Consider the following 23,325-nt stretch of genomic DNA (forward strand, 5'->3'; position numbering starts at 1 on the left):
CTAACTCGAAATATCTAATGTCACTAAATCCCATACTCAACTCATATGTTATACCAGTGAAGTTATAGAACCTCTACTCTTCCTCTCAATTACTCCATTCATAACTTGGACCTCCTCGAACTGCTATAATGTAGTATATTCATTCTGCAATTCCTTATATTGTTAGTTACCTTGAACCTGTTTAGGCATAGCATGACTCAGAAATACTAGAGTAGATTAGATTAGATTATGTTTCTAGCAGAGTTCAGTGCAGCCACGTCTGACCTAGCCAGCCAAGCTGATATTCATCGGATGGCTGGCTAAGGCCTAGCGGCCAAACTTGGACCTCTTTTTAGGCATGTGTTTCTGGCTGCTAGACTTAGCTGGCTACCCGATGGCCAATCTGGTACTGGCCAATCTGCTGACTGAGATATTCAGTGGGAGATCGCCAGCTATCTTAGGGTTACCAGGTGTCCAGGAAAACCCAGACATGTCCTCTTTTTAGAGGACTGATTGGGCACCTGGAGGGATTTCCAAAACCCAGTAGTTTGTCCAGGTTTTGGAAGGTCCTCTAGTTGTGGCCCCGAGCCCAGGGAAGGAGACACAAGATTTATGTGGGGGCAGGGCTGGGGTGGAATGGGGCAAATGTGGTAACCCTAGGGCCTAGGCTATCTCCCACTGAATATTGGCGCTTAGCAGGCTTAGGGGTATTTAGCTGGCCAGGAGCCATTCATAGCTTGCTAAATACTGGTGAATATCCAATGGTAGATAAATAAAAGGGCACCATAAACTCCTATGTGTTTCTATAATATAGACTAAAATTAGATGCCTTCATGTCCGACTAACCTAGGTATCCTGTCATAAAATTATCCTCACCTTGCATTAATTTATTGGGCTCCAAATGTGCATCCCTGTCTCTCATATATAGCACTGAATACTCACTTTGTACTGACAGTTCTAATAGGGATGTGAGTGAAAGGGCTTCAGTTGGCGCTGCAGGTCTGGTGACTCTATTTCTTTTCTTTAAATTCTGGGAGAAGTACAGCTCTAAGGACATTCATCCCCCTCAAAGACCTGCCAAACTACACTAACTGCAGCTGCGCAGTATTCACTCAGCCCTTCCCCAGATGAAATGCGATTGCCCTCCAGCTGTTTCTAATCAGTTCCCACCTCCAAATGAATGTTTTCATGTTCTCATTAGATACCCTCACACATAAGCTGTGCAGTATTATTTTTCTAAATGATATGTTGATAGTAACCACATATTTACTCCTGTTCACATGGTAAAATGTAGACTGGAGCTATACACAGAGTCACACCTATAATTTCCTCACTCACACACTTATTTGGAAAATAATTTTATGAAATAATTGAAAGTCTGGTGACATATTTCAGAGTACAACCAAGGCTGGTGTTAGACTTGCAGTGGCTCAGGACAAGAACCCTTTTGAAAGCCAGACCTGGAGGTATAAATGAAGCTACTTTCTTCGCAGCTCCATTAACGTGAAATGTAGGTGCCAAGATTCAAATTTTAGATACCATGGCAGGCTGGTGCCTAGTATGTTTTTAGTCCTGGCATGCAGAATTTTCTAAACCTCTGTTCAAGGGAGCCCTCATCAGAATGGTTTTAAATTCTTATAGTAAAAATTATATATCTTAGAAAGAACAGGAGAACTAGTGTCATAGTAAGAGGGGGGTGAATCACCCTACTCCTTCCCCCCCCACGCGTTCCTTTTTAAATATTTGCCGGCTTGAGCATGCTGCTCACGCTGGTGAACATTTCAAGAGGTACGCAGGGGGCTGGGGCACTCAAGTGGCGGGGAAGAGTTGGGGGAGCTCCCAAGCAGTGGGGAAGAGTGTGGGGGCACACTGCACAGCGATGCTGGGCACCAACCTCCCTCGCTAAGCCACTGAGGAGAACCCATACAGAAATGAAGGTTAATGCCAGGCCTACGGAAATCTGGTGAGCAAGCTTTCAGATAGACCAACCATTAGGCAAGACTAGGGTTACCAGACATCCGGGAAAACCTGGAAATGTCCTCTTTTTAGGACTTTCCAAAACCCGGCATTTGTCTGGGTTTTGGAAAGCCCGGATGAATTCTGGCCGCATCTGGAGGGCCTCTGAGCATGTGTGGATGACGTCACACACACCAACGCATGTTCTAGGCCCTCCAGACGTGGCTGGAGCTCGTCCGGAAGAAGAGAAGAGGCTTTGTGAGGGTGGGTCTGGGGCAGAATGGGGTGGGGTCATGTGTCCGGGATTTCCCTGAGAAAAATATGGTAACCCTAGGCAGTCACCTGGGGCAGCGGGCCAGAAGCAGCAAAATCAAAATGTCATCAGCATGTGCTTTAACCTATATTTTTAAATGTCTTTTGTGTGATGGTTATCATTGCTGAGTTTAATTAGCAAAGTCTTAGGGGGGGGGAGCTGCAGACTAGGGCCTGAAAGTTAATTGAGGAGGTGTAAGTTTAAAGGTTCAACTAGGGCAGTGGTCTCAAACTCAAACCCTTTGCAGGGCCACATTTTGGATTTGTAGGGACTTGGAGGGCCTCAGAAAAAATAGTTAATGTCTTATTAAAGAAATGACAATTTTACATGAGATAAAACTCTTTATAGTTTATAAATCTTTTTCCTTTTGGCTAAATCTTAATAATAATAATATTGTCATTTATAGCTAAAGAGAAATATGATCAAGAAACTGTTTTATTTACCTTTTGTGATTATGATAAACATACCAAGGGCCTCAAAATAATACCTGGTGGGCCACAAGTTTGAGACCACTGACCTAGGGCATCCGCTATCCTTGCACCAGTTCTGGTTCTCAAGGAGAGCAAAGTTATAGTCCTATAAGAAAACTGAGCAGGTGTTTGTTTGCGTTGGAGGCATTTCGTATTGTTGGGAGTTGTCCATTGAGGACTGGGGATTAATTGGATCTTCTGTTCATGCATCTCTCTGCCTCTTGCTAGGATTCTTCATGGTTATGTTTCCTGTTATTTCCATCAACTCCTTTGACCAGGGAGCTGCAGAGGCCGGATACGTAATGTCTTATTTTGGTGTCCTGCAAATGGTAAGAAGAGAGAAGAAATGCTGGTAGGTTTGGTCAAATCCAGTGACGTAGTAAGGGGGGGATCGCCCTGGGTGCTGTCTTGGTGGGGGCACTGACACTTCTCTTCCTCTCTGCCCCCTCACCACCTCCTTTGCTAAGCATATGTCTTCACCCCCCCCTACCACCACCACCACCACACTATACATCTAGCTCTTTGCCGGTACAAGCAGCAGCTCCAACCTGCTGCTTGTGCCGGCTGCAGAACTCATCTCTGACGTTACTTGTCTTCCTCTTGTGTCTTGTAGTGTCATAGTTTTAAAATATGTGTGGGATTTTTTTTACCCTGTTTTTATTATTATTTGTAAATCACATTGGAATATGATATTACGATCCAATCAAATTTTTAAATAAACTTGAATCGGAGGAAGAGCCAAGTTGGAGCTGCAGCTCATACTGGGGAAGCTAAACAGGTACGGGGGAAGGGAGGGGACATGTGCAGCGGAGGAATGGGGAAGGAGCGGGGGGTCAAGAAGAGGGCAAGGCGGGTGCCATTGCCACGGGCACCTCCCATTCTTGCTAAGCTAGTGTATGGATCACCAACATAAATATAATACTTAGAGATGGGTGAATGACATCAAATCACATTCATTGAACAATTCCACAAACCTGAAAACAATTAGAAGGTTTGAGCAGATTTAAATTTTGATTTTTTTCAGGTCCTGGTTTACAATATTGTCAAATTTCTTTTGAACGTCCACTGACAATATTCCAATAGATTTTGCTAATAGATCTGAGGGACCCCCCCCCCCCCAAGAAAGCTCATTAAGTTCAAATCATTATTACTACTAATTATCATTTCTATAGCGCTTCTGGATGTACGCAGTGCTGTACATTAAAACATCCAAGAGAGAGTCCCTTCTCAGTAGGGCTTACAGTCTAACCAAATCATGCTGAAATGTGCCTGGTTTGAGTTCTTCACACATCTTTGGTTGTTGATAGAACAAATATAAGTGTTTTATTTGTATTCAATTGCTAGGGTTATCAAACAGATCCATTTCCAGGAAGATATGCCGAGTCAGTCCTTCATTGCATGCTGGGAAACATAGTCCTGATTTGCCTAAGAAAAGTAGTATCTACATCTCTTTGCATGCAAATGGGATACAATCATGATGACTCAGCATATCCGCCTTAACACAGATTGCAATTTGTTCAGAATACAGCTGCTAGGATCATGTTTTAAAAAAATCAAAATTTGATAGTGCCACCCCTGTTTTTGAAGACCTTACGTTGGTTGCCGGTGGAAGCATGTGCGAAATTCAAGATCTTATGTTTTGTTTTAAATCTATTGTACAGTTTGGCCCAAATTCTGTAAATGACGCGCCGCAGTTAGGTGGCAGTAGGTGCCCTATCGCCGCCTAACTCATCAATCTGGGGGCACGTTTTTTTGAAAAATTGAAGGCCCTATTCTAAGGTGCTTGTCTCATTCCTATGAGAGTGCATAGGGATGCCTACAGATGCCTAAGGCCGGTGTGGGTGAAGTTTGCACTGGAAGTGGCCTTAGGCATACGTAGGTGTCCCTATCCGCCTCCGTAAGCGCGAGACCAGCGCCTTGAATAAAGGCCTTTAAAATTCTGGCCTAAATTTAAGGCGCCTGTTTTAAAAAAACCAGCCGCTATTCTATGAATGGCACCTATGAGTCAATGACACACAATCAGCACCAATACAGGTGCTGTTTATAGAATCCAACCTTTTATGTCCACTCTACTTGGAGAGTTTAATTTGATTTACTAAGAAGAGCATTTAATCAAAATAAGTTTGAACTTCTATCAATTGCTAGACCTGTTGGTGAGGCATGAACATAATTAAAGGGCAGGGCCATAGCGAGCTATGCGAGGGCAATGCAGCCACACAGGGTGCAAGGCAGGTGGGGTCTCCAAAACTGTCCTATCCAATGTCTTCTCTGCATGGCTGCAATGCAGTGGATGGGATAAGAGCTCTAGAGGTATGTCGCATGGAGTGTGTTTCTGGCTCAGGACAAGCCTGTTTATAGGGCTTTATTTTTTATTCCAAAAATGTGGGGGGGATAGGCAAAAATATTAGGACGACAAAACCAAAAGGCACACAGGGGAATCAATAAAGCCTAGAAGTTGAAAAATGGAACTAATTTAGCCTTCGCTTCTGCTGTAACCTTAGGCCCGTATGCTCTAAAATCCTGTGAGTAACTGTGGGGACCATTAAATGTCTGATTTGAAAATGGAAATTTATGTTCACACAGTTTTGCACACAAATGACTTTTCGTGGCAGTCTGCCGTGATCCCATCCAATCAATCATTGGAAAAGCAACTGACACATGCGCAGCGCTGGCAGGGGAGGCCCCGAAGTAGCCTCCTACCACTCAGCTCTTTGGGGCAGGCAGACTTTCTGTTTTTGTGCGTGTGTTACCCATTCACAATATCTGTCCCTATTTTTAAAAAAAAGTTGTGCCAGCCCCACCCACCTCCAATGATGGCTCCTGAACCCCCCCCCCCCCACACACACACCGACACACACTCCTCTGGACCCAACACTCCCCCCTCACCCCATAGTTTATTCAAATGACAGCAGGAGGAATGCCCACTCCCTCAGCTAATCAGACCCCCCCCCACACACACACACACAGACACACACTCCTCATGACCCAACACTCCCCCCTCACCCCATAGTTTATTCAAATGACAGCAGGAGGAATGCCCACTCCCTCAGCTAATCAGACCCCCCCACACACACACACACACAGACACACACTCCTCATGACCCAACACTCCCCCCTCACCCCATAGTTTATTCAAATGACAGCAGGAGGAATGCCCACTCCCTCAGCTAATCAGACCCCCCCCCCCACACACACACACACAGACACACTCCTCTGGACCCAACACTCCCCCCTCACCCCATAGTTTATTCAAATGACAGCAGGAGGAATGCCCACTCCCTCAGCTAATCAGACCCCCCCCCCACACACACACACAGACACACACTCCTCGTGACCCAACACTCCCCCCTCACCCCATAGTTTATTCAAATGACAGCAGGAGGAATGCCCACTCCCTCAGCTAATCAGACCCCCCCCACACACACACACAGACACACACTCCTCATGACCCAACACTCCCCCCTCACCCCATAGTTTATTAAAATGACAGCAGGAAGAATGCCCACTCCCTCAGCTAATCAGACCCCCCCCCCACACACACACACAGACACACACTCCTCATGACCCAACACTCCCCCCTCACCCCATAGTTTATTCAAATGACAGCAGGAGGAATGCCCACTCCCTCAGCTAATCAGACCCCCCCCCCCACACACACACACAGACACACACTCCTCATGACCAAACACTCCCCCCTCACCCCATAGTTTATTAAAATGACAGCAGGAAGAATGCCCACTCCCTCAGCTAATCAGACCCCCCCCCACACACACACACACAGACACACACTCCTCATGACCAAACACTCCCCCCTCACCCCATAGTTTATTAAAATGACAGCAGGAAGAATGCCCACTCCCTCAGCTAATCAGACCCCCCCCACACACACACACACAGACACACACTCCTCATGACCCAACACTCCCCCCTCACCCCATAGTTTATTCAAATGACAGCAGGAGGAATGCCCACTCCCTCAGCTAATCAGACCCCCCCCCACACACACACACACAGACACACACTCCTCATGACCAAACACTCCCCCCTCACCCCATAGTTTATTCAAATGACAGCAGGAGGAATGCCCTCTCCCTCAGCTAATCAGACCCCCCCCCACACACACAGACACACACTCCTCATGACCCAACACTCCCCCCTCACCCCATAGTTTATTCAAATGACAGCAGGAGGAATGCCCACTCCCTCAGCTAATCAGACCCCCCCCACACACACACACACACAGACACACACTCCTCATGACCCAACACTCCCCCCTCACCCCATAGTTTATTCAAATGACAGCAGGAGGAATGCCCACTCCCTCAGCTAATCAGACCCCCCCCCACACACACACACACAGACACACACTCCTCATGACCCAACACTCCCCCCTCACCCCATAGTTTATTCAAATGACAGCAGGAGGAATGCCCACTCCCTCCTGCCTCAGCCACCATGAAAATCAGCAGGAGAGATGCCCTCTCCCTCAGCTAATCAGACCCCCCCCACACACACACACACAGACACACACTCCTCATGACCCAACACTCCCCCCTCACCCCATAGTTTATTCAAATGACAGCAGGAGGAATGCCCACTCCCTCAGCTAATCAGACCCCCCCACACACACACACAGACACACACTCCTCATGACCCAACACTCCCCCCTCACCCCATAGTTTATTCAAATGACAGCAGGAGGGATGCCCACTCCCTCCTGCCAGCAGGTCCACCTCTTCAAAATGCTGGACCTTCCTCTTCTATGGGCCTAATGCTTTGATTGGCCTAGGCGTCTAAGGCCTTTCCCTGCTTGTTTTTTTTTTTTATTTCAGGGAATGTCATCAGGAAGGGGGCTGTCATCAGTGGGGGGCAGCATGACTTTTTTTTTTAATGGGTCAGATACTGTGCGTGTGGAAGGGGACGTATACAGATGGATTAAACACTGGTTGGCAGGCAGAAAGCAAAGGGTTGGTGTGGACTGGAGGAGGGTCACAAGTGGTGTCCCGCAGGGGTCGGTGCTCGGACCGCTGCTGTTCAATGTATTTATAAACGATCTAGAAACGTGGACAAAGTGTGAAGTCATAAAATTTGCTGATGACACGAAACTCTGTAGCAGGGTTAGAAGCACGGAAGATTGTGAAGACCTACAAAGGGACCTAAACAAACTGGAAGAGTGGGCAAAAAAATGGCAAATGAGCTTCAATATAGAGAAATGCAAGGTCATGCATATAGGGAAAAAGAACCCGATGTTCAACTACAAAATGGGGGGGATCAGTGCTAGGGGAAAAGACCTGGGTGTGCTGGTGGACACAACAATGAAATCAACAGCACAATGTGCAGTAGCCTCAAAGAAAGCAAACCGAATGTTGGGTATTATTAAGAAGGGTATTACAACAAGGACGAAGGAAGTCATCCTGCCGGTGTATCGCAGCAGTACCTTGAATGTTTTGATCATGTCCCCTCTCAATTTCCTCTGTTCGAGGGAGAAAAGGCCCAGTTTCTCTAATCTTTCACTGTACGGCAACTCCTCCAGCCCCGTAACCATCTTAGTCGCTCTTCTCTGGACCCTTTCGAGTAGTATCATGTCCTTCTTCATTCCTAGCATTCTGTTCGCCCTTTTCGCCACTGCCGCACATTGCGTGAATGGCTTCATCGACTTGTTGATCATAACTCCCAAGTCGCTTTCCTCGGAGGTCTCTCCAAGTACCGCCTCGGACATTCTGATCAAGAAACTGTTTTATTTTACTTTTGTGATTATGATAAACATACCAAGGGCCTCAAAATAGTACCTGGCGGGCTGCGAGTTTGAGACCACTGATCTAAATGGTCCATAATAAAAATTTTTACTAATTAACTGCCTAAATATTTTGTAAACAGATATGTCTTTAAATGTCTCCTACATTCCCCATAAGTGTCAGTAAGCATAAGCAGTTTTAAATCCTTACCCCATAATGCTGCTTGGGTGGATGGTGCAGACGTTATTAATGGAAGAAAAGGACAAGAGGTGCTCTGTTTGCTTTAACGAGACTGTGCACACTACAAACACAAAGGCTCTCAGATAAAAGATCTAGGAGCACAAAGAAGGTATTAGAAACAGCAGTCAAACATCCGGATCCCATCAGGCAAAGAAAAACATCCATAGTGTACCTGAGCACAAAGGAAAGCTGAACAGCAAATAAAGCAGAGCGCAGAGAAATCCAGAGCAATTCATATTTGCAAGAGACAAAGGACGCACGGCATGGGATCCTAAACTCTTTCCCCTTCAGCAGTGGCATACCTAGGGTATGTGACACCCGGGCAGTGGCGTACCTAGCATATGTGATACTCGGGGGCCCATCATTTTTTGACACCCCCCCCCCCATCTGTATGAAAAACAGATTTTTAGTAACAATCCACATGTCACACATGAGTACCTAGGAAAAGGCAGCATCTTACATACTGCAGTGAGCAGTACAACATCAATACACCCATTGTAAAACTAAACAAGCCAGACTAGTACAGATCAATCCTACACCGTCAATCCTAAGAGAAAACCATGTCATTTCGAACACACAGAAACAGAAAACACCTTCACTTAGTATGGAATATGTCATCACAAACTAACCCCTCCCCCTTTTACAAAACTGTAGTGTGGTTTTTAGCCATGGTGTTGCTCAGATGCCAACGCTAAAAAAACGCTCTACAGTTTTGTAAATGGGGAGATAGAATAAAAATAGACAAAGGTTAAACTGAAGCATCAAGGAGCTGGACTCCTCATACAATGCAACACCACAGAAACAGCGATGCATCTCCCCTACAGCAAAAAATAAATAAATAAATATAATTTTTTTTTTTTACCTTGTCTTCTCTGGTTTCTGCTTTCCTCATCTTCTTGTCACTCTCTTCCTTTCATCCACTGTCTACCCTCTCTCTGCCCCTTCTATATGGCATTTTCTCTCCTTCTATTCCCCTTCCAGAAACTTTATGCCTCCCCCATCCATCTCTCCCTTTACCCCCATTGGTCTGGCATCCATCTTCTTCCCTTCCCTCCTCCATTGGTCTGGCATCTCTCTCCTCTCCTTCCCTCTCCCATGGTTTGGCATTTTACTCTCTCCTCTCCCTTCCCCCCACTTCCATCAGCATCTGCCCCCTTTCTCTCCCTTTACCCAATTCCATGCAGTATCCTTCCCCCTTATGTCTCTTTCCCCATTCCCTGCAATTCCATCAGCATCTGCCCCCTTTCTCTCCCTCCACCATGCTTCCATACCACCCTGACCCCCTTTCTCACCCTCCACACCCTTCCTTACCACCCTGACCCCCTTTTTCTCCTTCCACCATCCTGCTATGCTCCTTTCTCTCTCCATCCAAGTCAGCAAGGTCCCGCGATGACTACTTCTGCTGCCTCTGCTCCGGAAGAGGTAAGTGACATCGGAGGGGGGCTGGGCTGGCAGATGCAGGGAGTTGCGACAAGTTCCCACGATGACTGCGGCTGCCGGTTCACACACCCCCTGACGTCACTTACCTCTTCCAGAGCAGAGGCAGCAGAAGTAGTCATCACAGGACCTTCCTGCACTTCAGCGCGGCTGCTGACTCTGCTCTGGAATAAGTATGGTAGCCGCGCTGAGGTGCCGTTTTGAGCAGCATGGGAGGTTCCGGATCCAGCCGGCTGTGCACCCCCTTGAAGCGTGCACCCAGGGCGGACCGCCCCCCTGCTCTCCCACTTGGTACACCATTGCACCCAGGGCCCATCATTTTTTACACACACCCCGGCCCATCATTTTTTTACACGCCCCCAGCTCATCATTTTTTTGGCACACACCCCCACCCTTGGTACGCCACTGCTACGGTTCGAAAAAGTAAAAGTGCACATTCACGCCTATTCTTCTGCACAAAAATTCCATGTGCTAATAAAAAGTGCTGACATCCGTTTTTGTCGAGTATGCACACAAGAGCTGCAAAACGTTTGTGCATGTGCACCAGATACATTCCCACCACATCCACCCACCCCACTTTCAGTTTAATAGCATGATTTAGCTGCACATAAAATTTTGATATGATTGGCTTTGAGCATCAAATTGGTTTCTTTTTTTTTTTTTTTTTGCATTACTGTTGTGTTGTTGATCTATCTGCATGCAACTTTGAGCATTGGCCAAAATGTGAGGCAACAGAAGAAGGATAAGCAGCAAAAAATCTGTTTTACTACTTGGGATCTAGCTAGGTACTTGTGACCTGGGTTGTCCACTGTTGGAAACAGGATACTGCACTTGATGAACCTTTGGTCTTTCCCAGTATGGCAGTTCTTATGTGAGTCAAGTCTAGGGCAATCAAGCCATTGTGACATCACTGATGAGGCTGGCTCTTAGGCATTGGTGGAATGAGGCATTGTGACATCATAATATGAGCTCGGGAATGTTGCTGCTCTTTGGGTTTTTGCCAGGTACTTGGAATTTGGGTTGGCCACTGTTGGAATCAGGATACTGAGCTTGATGGACCTTCGATCTGTCCCAGTATGGCATTTCTTATGTTCTTCTCAGTGGAAGAAGCAAGATTTGAGCCTTGGTTTCCCTTGTTCTTCACTGTTGTTTAAACCACTAGGTTCATCCTGCAGATGGCTTTATTTCTCATTTTCTGACAAGTATATTTACAGATTTTTTTTTCTGCATAAAATAAATAAGGTGGTAACTTGGGCAGGGACAAATGTTAAAGACAAGAATCAATTTGCACAGACATAATGTCAGATGCCAGTAACAAACCAAAGTGACAGCTTTGTGGGGCAGCAGTTTTGGGGACCAGAGCACTGCATCAATATTGCTGTATCACTCTATGGTGCAACCTTTCCTCGAGTATAGCAGAATTAGAAAAGGTTCACAGAACAGCGACCAAGATAATAAAGGGGATGGACCTCCTCTCGTATGAGGAAAGACTAAAGAAGTTGGGGGCTGTTCATCTTGGAAAAGAGACGGCTGAGGGGAGATATGATCGAAGTCTACAAAATCCTGGGTAGCGTAGAACAGGTATGAGTGAATCAATTTTTTCAAAAATTACACTCAATGAAGTTACATGGAAATACTTTTAAAACAAAATAGAAGGAAATATTTTTTTCACTCAATGACTAGTTAAGCTCTGGAACTCATTGCCAGAGGATTTAATAACAACAGTTAGTGTAGCTGGGTTTAAAATGTTTTAGACAAGTTCCTGGAGAAAAAGCCTATAGTCTGCTATAGAGACTGCTTGCCCTGGGATTGCTATTATGGAACTTTGGTACTTGTGATCCAGATTGGCCACTGTGGAAGCAAGATAGTGGACTAGATGTACCATTGGTCTCACCTAGTGTGGCTGTTCTTATGTTATGTTCTTATCAATGACTTTGTGGTCAGACTTGCACGGTCTGTGTCTGTGTATGGCCGTTTGGTGGAGGATGGGCTGGGGAGGGCTTCAATGGCTGGGAGGGTAAAGCTTTGGATTCTCGCCCAGAAATAGCTAAGAAGAAAAAAAAAAAAAAAATTGAATCAGGTTGGGCAGACTGGATGGACCATCCGGGTCTTTATCTGCCGTCATCTACTATGTTACTATGAAATGTTAAAATCAATACAAGTACTATAAGACAATTAAAGTTAAATTATAAGATACTTTGCAACTAACACAGATCTATGTTTCCTATCACTTTATAAACTTTAAAATTCTACTGCTTTAATAATAATAATAATAACTTTATTCTTCTATACCGCCACAATCTTGCGACTTCTAGGCGGTTTACAGTCAAGAGAGCTGGACATTCAGCGAGTTACAATATGCAGATAGTCAGAGGAAATACAGAGTACAGAAACTTTAAGAGAGCGAAAAATAAAATAAACAGTTTGTTAAGAAAATTCCCGAGAGGACCTGTTTGAGAGAGGTTGCGAATTACAAAGAATACAGCAAATGTTACAAAAATGCAGCGAATTACAAAAAATACTGCGAATATTACAATATACAGTTTGTTAAGAATTTTCAGAGGGGACTTTTTAGATGAAAGGTCCAGAAATTACAAAATATAGTTTGATTAGGATTTCAGAGGGGGCATATTGGGAAGATGAGAAAGAAAAAAGAGTTCGGTGCAGCTTCTGTTTAGGTGATAAATCTATCGAATAAGGCAGTTTTTATGAGTTTTCTGAAAGCGTTGTAGGTCAGTCTAGCTTTATTAATGTAGTTGTCTAGCCAATGTTGTTGTTTGTTTGCTTGGTACGCGAAGGTTCTATCCAGAAAGGTTTTGTATTTACAATTGGTAATGCTTGGGTTTGCAAAAAGATAGCAATTTCTGGTTTGTCTTATAGGGTTGTAGAATATGAAGTGAGATTGCAAGTACGTAGGAGTTAGTCCCCAAACTAGTTTGAAACATATGCAGGAGAACTTGAAAATTATTTGTGCCTCGACTGACAGCCAGTGCAGTAGTTTGTAGTAGGGGGTGACATTGTCGCTCTTTTTTAATCCAAATATCAAGCGGACCGCTGTGTTCTGAATAATTCTAAGTTTCCTCACTGTTTTTTTGGGTATACCCATATAGACGATGTTGCAATAGTCCAGAGTAGAAAGCACTAGTGATTGCACTAGTAATCTGAACGATAATGGGTCAAAGTATTTTTTGATGGTCTTTAATTTCCATAATATCAGGAAACATTTTTTTACCACTATGTTTGTGTGTTCAACCATTGTCAGGTGTGTGTCCAATGTGACTCCCAGTATTTTTATTGTATTAGTAATCGGGTAATCGTGGTCTTTTATGTGTAGTGTTGTGTTGGTAATTTTATCCATTGGGCTAGCAAGGAAGATTTTTGTTTTTTCTGTGTTAAGTTTCAGTTTGAAGTTGACTGTCCAATGTTCTATTTTGGTCATAATATGAGAAATGTATTTGGAGGTTTCATTTGTAATGCTGTTCACTGGGATTAAAATGGAAATGTCATCTGCATATATGTAGTAGATCAAGTTTAGTTTTTGCAGTAAGTGCCCTAGGGATGATAAGTAAATGTTGAATAGTGTGGGTGAGAGTGGTGAACCCTGTGGCACTCCCGAGGGGTTTCTCCAGGAGTTTGAATATGTCCCACCGCTAACTCGATATGATCTCTTTGTTAGGAAACCCTGTATCCAGTTCCTTGTTTTTCCCATGATTCCTATTGCATCTAGGCAATGTATCATTATTTCATGGTCAACTAGATCAAAAGCACTATTGAAGTCTAGTGGTAGAATTAGAGCACTTGTTCCTTTGTTGAAAAGGCCGTATAGGTGATTTAGGATCGAAGCTAGGACTGTCTCGGTGCTAAAGCCCTTCCTGAATCCTGATTGGTGTTCGTTTAGTATGCTGAATTTGTCTAGATAGTTTCCTAGTTCCACGTTGACCAATCCTTCAAGAATCTTGGTAAATACGGGGATGCTCGCTATGGGTCTGTAGTTGGTTTTCAAAGCTAGAGAGATTTTTTGATCTTTTGGGATGGGTGTGATTAATATATGTCCCATTTCCTCATGAAATGTTCCTTCCGTGAGAGTGGTTGTTATCCAATTGAATAGGTCCTTCTTGAAATCTGGTGTGGCTGTTTTCAGGGTACGGGAGGGACATACGTCTAGGAGGCAATTTGATTTAGTATATTTATTGAACAGGGTGAGAAATTGGTGCCAATCAGGAGGATCGAAATGGCTCCAGATCATGTCTACTCTGGGCTCTTTTTCAAGGGGTTTGATTTGGAATTTGAAGTTAGGTGTGGGTGAGGGTATGGTCGCTCTTACTTCTAAGATTTTGTTGTTGAAAAAAGTGGCCAGAGTTTCTGCTAAGGGTATACATTCATTTTCCTGTAGTAAGATTTGGGTAGTGTCCGTTAGACTGTTTACCAGCTTGAAAAGTTTTTTGCTCTTTGTTTTGGATGTCCCTATTTCTTGTGCGCAATGTTTTCTTCGTTTTCTCTAATCCGGTTTTTATAGTTTTTCATTTTTTGTTTCCAGTGTACTTTGTCTTCTTCTTTGTTTGTTTTTTGCCAGGTTCTTTCTAGTTTTCTCAGTTCCTGTTTTAGAGTTAGTAATTCAGAGTCGAACCATTTATTTAGTTTCCTTTCTTTCTTTTTATACGTTTGGAATGGTGCTATTTGGTCTAACACTTCTTTGCTAAACTCTGTCCATCTAGTTGGGAAGTCCTGCATTTCCTCAATTTTGGGTTGAAGTTCGTAGTGGGCCCAGAATTCTGTAGGATTTATGGTTCCTCTTCTGGTGATTGTGTTTGGTTTTGGGTTTTTTCTTTTATATTTTTGTTGGGGTGACTTTTTTTCCCAATCTATATCAAAATTACATGTGTAGTGATCTGACCAGATGCATTTTTCCCAGTTCCTTGTGTTATGATGGATCTTTGGGTCAGGGATTTCTTTTTGCGAGAAAGTAACTATGTCTAACTGGTGGCCTTTTTCATGCGTTTTCTCTGGTTTTGGTATTGAGAAACCGAGAGTTTTTAAGAAGGTATTAAGTTCTATCACGTCTGGTTTATCCACTTGTTCAAGGTGAACATTTACGTCTCCCAGGAGTAGGTTGTACATTCCTTTAATGGTGTTAATAGTGAGGTATTCGAAGAACTCTTCTCTAGAGTTAGTCCGCTGGTTTTGGGGGTGGGGCAGAAAACACAGCCCTCGCGCTCGCAGGATCGGGCTCCCTCCCTTCTCTCCTGCCTGCCCGCTGGTCTAGGTGCGGGAAAAACAGGCAGCTCCCCGGCGTTTGTCCTTTGAAGAGGCCCCCGCTGGTTTCGGGGGTGGGGGCGGAAAAAAACGGCTCGGGCTCCCTCCCTTCTCTCCTGCCTGCCCGCTGGTTTAGGTGCGGGAAAACAGGCAATCTCCCCGGTGCTTGTCCTTCAAAGAAGCCCCCGCCGGTTTCGGGGGTGGGGCGGAAAAAACGGCCCATGTGCTCGCAGGCTCGGGCTCCCTCCCTTCTCTCCTGCCTGCCCGCTGGTTTAGGTGCGGGAAAAACAGGCAGCTCCCCGGCGTTTGTCCTCTGAAGAGGCACTGCTGCAGGTCTCCCGTGGTGGCCTCGGCCCCGATCCTGGCTCTCTGTTGCTCCCCTGCCTCGGCTCTATGCTGCGGAGTGCGGCTCTCCACTGCGGCACGTGGGCGATTCTTCCCCACCAGGACACGCGGGCCAGGTGGGCCGAAGGTCAGGTGGATGCCGGGCGGGCCGATGCTAGGCGGGGTTCGACAGTGGTGGTTTCCGTGGTGTCCTGGCCTTGGCTATCCGCCGCCTCACTTCCCCAGCTCCTGGTCGCAGTGTGCGGCCCTCCACCCCAGTGCCCGAAGGCTCTTTGACACCTTCTGATCACCCATCCGTCTCATCCTCTGTTCTCCCTCGCACTCCCCTACCTTTTCTCACTGAGACTGTCATTGGAATGCAGTTTTTGTCTCCACCACCTCTACTGGGAGACCGTTCCACGCATCTATCATCCTTTCTGTAAAAAAGTATTTCCTTAGATTACTCCGGAGCCCATCACCTCTTAACTTCATCCTATACCCTCTCATTCCAGAGCTTCCTTTCAATTGAAAGAGACTCGACTCATGCGCATTTATGCCACATAGGTATTTAAACGTCTCTCTCTATCATATCGCCCCTCTCCCACCTTTCCTCCAAAGTATGCAGATTGAGATCTCTGAGTCTGTCCTTATGTTGGCAGTGCATGCAGATTTGTCTCATGCATATTCATTGGATAACTCAAATTCTTGCCTATTGGATAACTCAAATTCATATTCATTGTGGATATCTTCACCCACTCCTCATCTTTGTTCTGTATCTTCTCTTTTTCCCTCTCCCCATGCCTTTTTCTTAACCTTAATTGCAAACACATGGCCAACTCCTACTCCATCTAATTAAAGAATCCCATTCCCTTTTCCAAAGCTATACAGTATTTTGATGGCCTTCTTCAGACGTGTCTCCACCTTCCCAATGATATTGCCTTCAGCATGATGGCCAGACCTGTCAGTTTCTACCTAGCAATACCCACCTGACAAAGTGTCCTACATTCTTCTAAACATCACTGGACCTGAGCAGTAGCATCCAATTGCTGTTAACCCGAATGGTGGCATTTAGAGCAATGTGAAACCCCTGCACCTTGAAGGGCTCAGGTGTGGCAAAACATTGTTGATCAGGCTGATCAAGGCTTGACAGAGGGCCTAAAACAAGAAGGTTCACTTTTCACCATGGCTTTTCCTCTGAAAGTGATAAAGGACTCCTCTTCCCACAGAAACTACATCATTGGCAGAAGAAGTCTCCACCTCACCCCAGGCAGACAACTTCTCATCTAGTGGAGGTAGATTACCCCATAATATACCAGTTATGTTATAACTTGAAAAGCCTTATTTACCAAAGAGTTTCCTTTGTGTTTGTGTCTATTGGGGGGGAGGGGGGGGCGGCAGCTTAGTGAAGAAATCTTGTAATGGTTAAAAAATAACAACTAAAATATATTGGGGTCAATATTAAAAGCAATTTAATCAGCCAGAAATGATTGACATATGGCGGGCACCTCTTTTTGTAGGCGGTTGCCGATTTAGGCACTGTTTACCGAATCTGGCCCAGATTTTTTTTTTGATGACATAGTGAAGTCCCTCCTAGTCTGTGCAGTTTATTTAATTCATTCTCTGAATGTTTGCTGGCCTCTCTCCCTCTTGGCCAGTTGAAAGTTATCCACTGTTCTGGCTGCAGGTGGAATGCCCTGTTCAGAAGGTGACATTTCTTCACAAGATAAGCCGTGAAGGCATTTTTCCAAAGACTGCATTGTGACTGATTTCCTGCATGTGATATAATGGAAAAGCTCCAGAGACAGTAAACAAAGGTATTGAAGGCAGATTTTTCAGTGATACTGGCTTCCTACTTGCCCTCTGGTTTTCAGAAGTCACCTTGATTATAGAAAGCTAAACAGTACAAGAATTTTTTGAAAACACTGTTTTGCCATTTTTGCCATGGAAATCACAAAGAGTACGTGCAGCTCACTCCTTACAGTAAAATCATGTGTCGTGACTCTCGCTTCCTCTTCTGGACTGACCTCTGTGCTTTTACTTTCAAAATTGCCACAGTCCATGTTTTGTAGATTTAGCATATATAGAGACAGTTAGAAGATTGCCCTGGAAGTATACAGTGCCACCTTTTAGGGAGCGTATTGTAAGACATGACACAGACTTCCAAAGCTCAATCTCCAAGGAATAATGTGGCCTTTGTATTTCCACCCACGTGAATCTCAAAGCATGACCAAGACCCAGCTTTAAAAGCCTCCTTATCTGCAAACCTTGGCACGGGAACACTAAAAAAATATGTGAAAAAATAAAAAATAAAGACCCAGACAAAACGAACTTTGTAAAGACAAACATAAGCAAGGATTGTACTTAAATTTTCAAAAGAATGAGCATGGGAAAGGAAAGATAATAATTTAAAAAAAATTAAAAAAAATCTCATCTCCTTAATCTTTTTTTTTTTTTTATTATTTTCAACTTAAATTTCAAGTATTACACTTGTACAGAAAGCAAGAATAGAATAGATATCAAATACAATAGTAATATAATTCCTAAGTTAACAAATATACTATTTATGCTCAAGTCCACAAATTGAGATCCAAGAATTAAAGAAGCTTGGCGAAATTATATAGAAACAGTAATAATAACAAGAAACTGAGAGCTATAGCATTGAGATGGGGTCACAATATCCAAATTATAGGGCTCAAGGATTGTTAACATTCAGACGAGACATAGCCACGAAGTTGGTCAGTTGTGATGGTTCAAAAAACACATATTTAAAAGTACGGTAATATACAATACACTTACACGGGTGTCTCAAATAAAAAGTTGCCCCCAGAGTTAAAACCCCAGGTTTCAAAAGAAGAAATTCACGGCGGCGCCTTTGCGTCTCCCGTGCCAAATCTGGGAACATTTGTATTTTATATCCAAGAAAGCTTTTTTGTCTATTTTTAAAGTAAAGTTTTAACAACCATGTTTTATCAATTGGCAAAGCTAAAGTAATAATCATAGTGGCTGGTGATGCTAAATCCTTCTCAGATGTTTCTAAAATCTGTGAAATGTTTAAGGGTTCTTGATCTGAAGATTTTACTTTTGGTTGTTGATTTTGTTCTTTATCAGGCAAATAATAAACCCTTGAAAATGGTGGTAATGAATCCTCGGGTATCTCTAAATTCTCCATTAGATATCTCTTAAGCATATCTCTAGGTGTTACTAACTCGAGTCTTGGAAAGTTAATTAACCTTAAATTATTGCTACGTGAGTTGTTCTCAAGCATTTCAATCTTCTTCCTTAGGTTAATATTGTCTTTAACTAAGGTCTCTTGAATTTGTTTCGATGATTCAATTTCTTTCTCTATTTTTTGAATAGATGAGTTAGAAGTTTTTGTTTCTTCTCTTAAGTTCTTCAGTTCCTTATTGTGTTCCTTAATTTTCCCTTCAATTTGTTGAAATGTGGGAGTAATATTTTTAACAAAACTAGCCATTAAGTCCCAAATAGATTCTAAAGTAACTTCTGCAGGTTTAATCAGTACAATTGGAGTTTGTGTAAGTGTAAATTGCTCACCGTCCTGAAGTCCTTCGAGGGGGGGGGGGGTGTCTTCTGTCCTTCCCCCTCATATTGAGATGGTGTTCCCCCAGACATCTCCATGGGGGCCCTGGAAAGGTGGGCCCCAACCTCCGAGCTCTCCAGTGAATCCTTCCTTGCCTCTGGAGAGGAGAAAGCCAGTGAATCCTGGGTTTCCCCGCCCCTGGGAGAGCTGGTCGTCTGGGGCTGCGGGGGCGGTGCCCTAACGTCGGGGCTCAGTGTAGTATCGGGCCCAGGAGCATCCACAACGGGTTCGCCTCCCTGTGTCCTCTGCGGGCCGCCATCCGACGTTGCTGTGACCTCCTGCATGCGCCGCAGGAGTTCGTGTATGTTCCCGAGACCCGGGGCTCCAGGACGCCGCGAGGCAGAAGCAGCACTCCGGCCCCGTCTCTTCGGCATCGCGGTAAGTAAAAACCGCTAGAAAAGTTCCAACGAATGCGATCCTGGGACACGCAGCTCAGCGCGTCCTGCTCTCAGATCGCCATCTTGGATCAGACCTTAGACTTAGTGGGGATGGGCGGACCCGCTTTGCCTAAGGCCTGATTGGTTCAGGCTTCTAGAGCCTGGGCCAATCAGGCCTTAGGCTTCGGCGGGATGGGCCGGGAAGGGGCGGGCCCGCTTCATTTCGACGAGGCGTGCCTGCCGGCTCAAGACGTGCAAGACCCATCTAAGAACAGGTTTGGTGGAGTGGGGGTTAGCGCCGGGGGGGGTGCGTCTTCGGGCAGGAGGGATTGGGCACCCTCCTGCCAGCTATCGATATTGTCGGGGGGGAGGGGGGATCGGTAATGTCGGGGGGGGGGGGGGGGCGGTCGGTAGTGTCGGGGGGGTGCGTCTCCGGGCAGAGGGTTTGGCCACCCTCCTGGTCAGGGGGCCGCGGCCCGCTATACTTATAGCGGCAGAGAGATCCCTTGCCGCGATAAGTGTAGCGGGCTGTTTCTAATCTAACCCGTTTCTCTAACCCGCGTCTGTAACATGGACGCTGGTTACAGAATCGGGGTTTAGTTTAGGGCGATTCTGAATAGGACGCCTCTCCCGGGCGTCCTATTCAGAATCAGGGCCTAGGTGTCTTGCGGGCCTTGCCTTCAATATAGGCGGCCTGCCTGGGGAGCATTTTTTTAAAAAAACGTGCATCCCGATTGGCTGATTAGACAGCTGTAGGACGCCTACAGCTGCCTAAAATCGGGATGCACTTTTAGAGAATCAGGCCCCAAATTCCTAGACGCCTATAGATGCCTTTTATAGAATTGGGCCCTTAAAGCGGATTCGTGCACCGAACTTTAGGTGCCATTTCTGAATGGAAGCCTTTGTGGCTGGTTGTCATCATTATACTATTTTTTTTATTGTTTATGTTTATTAAAATTTGACATCCCGCCAAATCTTACAAGTTCTCAGTGGTTTTACGTAACAAAAAATTCAATAAAAATGAGAGAAAGGAACGCCATCAAAAAAACTAGGACAGTCCTAAAAGAAGATACAATCATAGAAAAAAAAAATAAGAATATGTAAATAAGTATGTCCTGGCATCTAAGCGATGTCTGATAACCTTTCAATTCATGAATGTGGTCAGCCAGAAAGAAGTCTGTTCCAAAAGCTAGCTGAAAAAAAAAATAGGTTTTTAACAACGTTTTGAAGGCCGTAAAATTTGCATCAGAACGAATATTATTTGGAAGTTGGTTCCAGAGACTTGGCACTAAATAAAAGAAAGCCTTGTGGTGCGTAAACTCCCATCTTGTTAGTGAAACTGCTGGCAGGCCCAATCTATTGTCTTGCAATGATCTTAATGTACGTTCTGGAGTATAAGGAATAGTCGGTGAGTTCAAATAACTAGGCTCCATCGTATGAAGTGCTTTATGAGCAAGTAATATTTGTAATTGAATCCTAAGACTAACCAGTAATCTTATGGCTCCAGAAAAAGGAGGACGGATTGGGTCATCCGGGTTTTTCTTCCATTGCTTTCACTAGAAGAAAAACCCAGATGTCATAATCCATCCTTTTTCTGGAGCCATATGGTAACTCTACACATGTCTGCCTGAGGCAGAGAGAAGGCTTATCTGTATCAGAAATCTACCTTCTCTTGGCATTTGTACACAAATATGGGTGGCTGAGTTATTTCAATGACAAACTGTTTCCTTCCTCTTTTGTTTACCACTCACAGAGCAAATTCCTTTACACCTGGGAGTCGCTCTTCAAAGAGGGGGAGATTACAAAGAGCTAAAGTCCAGTTCAGGGCATTCAAAACTGAAAAGCCCAAGACAAAAAAGCTTAATCCAGGCATGGAGAAAGCTAAGCTTTGTTTCTTAATGTTTTGTGACAGTGATCAGTTGCTTAATATATTTATTAACTGCTTTTTTTCATGAAGAAATTCACCCAAAGCAGTTTACAGTACATTGAATAGTAATCAGGAACTCTTAAGTGTTTTCCCTGTCTGTTCTGGCAGGCTCACAATCTGACTGTGGTGCTTGGGACAAAGGAGATTTAAATGACTTGTCCAGAGACACAAGACTGGGTCAAACTCACAACCTCAGGGTGCTGAGTCAGCAGTTCTAACCACTAGGCCACTCCTCCCTTCCTTTGGTGTTTTGGTATTTCAAAATGGGATAATATTTTAACTAGTAGAGTTTTTAGGATACTCCCTAATGAATAAACATAAAATGGATTTGCATTTATTTATTTATTGGGATTTAACTGCCTGTAGGAAGAGATTCGTCCAAGGCAGTGTACCTCTTTTCTATGCAAATCTATTTCATGCATATTCATTATGGATAGGCTGAACATTCAGTGGCTTAGTAAGGGGGGCGAGGGATTGGTCCGCCCTGGGCGCCGACTTGGTGGGGGCACCGGCACGTCTTCCCTGCCCTCCGACACCTCAGACACCAAACGTTCCCCCCAACTTCCGATCTCCCAGACCCCTCCCACAAAATCCTGGTGTAGTGGGCTGGGGAGCATGGATCAGACTCTGCCAGCTCAAGAACCCTCCACCCCCCACCTTTCATCAAAAATCAGGCAAGAAGGATGCCCACTTCCTCCTGCTGTGAAGGGCCAATTCTTCATAATGACAGCCCTTCCCCCTCCCAGTGCATCCTGATGGTCTAGTGGGCTGGGGGGGTTCGGATCAGACCCCACCCAGCTGGAGAACCCTCCTCCCCAACAGATGAGCCAATTAGGATATTAGCCCCCCCCCTCCCAGTGCATGCCGGTGATGCACAGGGAGGAGCCTAAGAACCCAATTGGCTCAGGCTCAGGATGCACCAGGAGGGGGACGGGCCACCATTTTGAAGAGGCGGCCCTTCAAGATAGGAGGGAGTGGACATCTCTCTTTCCTGATTTTCAACAAAAGGTATGGGGGGGGCGTTGTTGTGGATGGAGGGTTCTTGAGTTTGGGGGGTCTGATCTGAACTCCCTCCCCCCAGCCCACTAGACCACCAGGAGGGGAGGGGTGATCGGAAGGCGCTTGGTGTCAGAGGGGATGTCAGGGGGTCCACAACCAATACCCCTCTTTTATCAATTCAGATCTGTAAATCAGCTTTGAAATGTGCTAAATCTTCTTTTACTCTTTATTGTCTCAAAATCAGTCTAATCTTGATTAAAGGAGGAAAAGAGCTGCGAGTGCAAGGCTAAGCAGACACGCTGGAAAGGGTAACCACCTGACTGGCTCAAAAACCTCCTGTCCCAACCTAATGACTGAAGTGTGTAATCACAACAGTCACTTTTTACTCTTTATATTTGCTGTGCGTGTTACATTCAGAAGTTATCTGGGTCGGGACTTTGCCTGGTTCCTTCTTGACGATGAGAGCTAGTTGGCGTTTCGCTATACAGCTGCGTCAGGGCAATGGACTCCTTCATTCGGCAGTACTATTACTCGCTCACAACGGCAAAGTATATATAATAATAATAATAACTTTATTTTTCTATACCGCCATAGGCAGGCGACTTCTAGGCGGTTAACATTGTAAGAAGGCTGGACATTCAGCGAGTAACAAGAGGTCTTAATGCAATACAATAATTCTGCATACAATACAATACAATGAGTCTGAATACAGTACAA

At 44.9% G+C, this 23,325-nt stretch overlaps 1 protein-coding gene across 4 annotated transcripts in view; it reads left to right on the forward strand.

The window, feature by feature from the left end:
• Positions 1-23,325, forward strand: part of SLC22A18 (solute carrier family 22 member 18) — a 200,369-nt gene that overhangs the window by 156,238 nt on the left and 20,806 nt on the right. For all 4 annotated transcript variants that reach the window (XM_033928513.1, XM_033928511.1, XM_033928512.1 and 1 more), the window contains exon 8: positions 2,947-3,047. In XM_033928513.1, coding sequence (XP_033784404.1) covers positions 2,947-3,047 — 101 coding nt within the window. The remainder of the gene's footprint in view (positions 1-2,946; positions 3,048-23,325) is intronic.

Source organism: Geotrypetes seraphini, chromosome 19 (genome assembly GCF_902459505.1).
Source record: "Geotrypetes seraphini chromosome 19, aGeoSer1.1, whole genome shotgun sequence".
Lineage (NCBI taxonomy): Eukaryota > Metazoa > Chordata > Amphibia > Gymnophiona > Dermophiidae > Geotrypetes > Geotrypetes seraphini.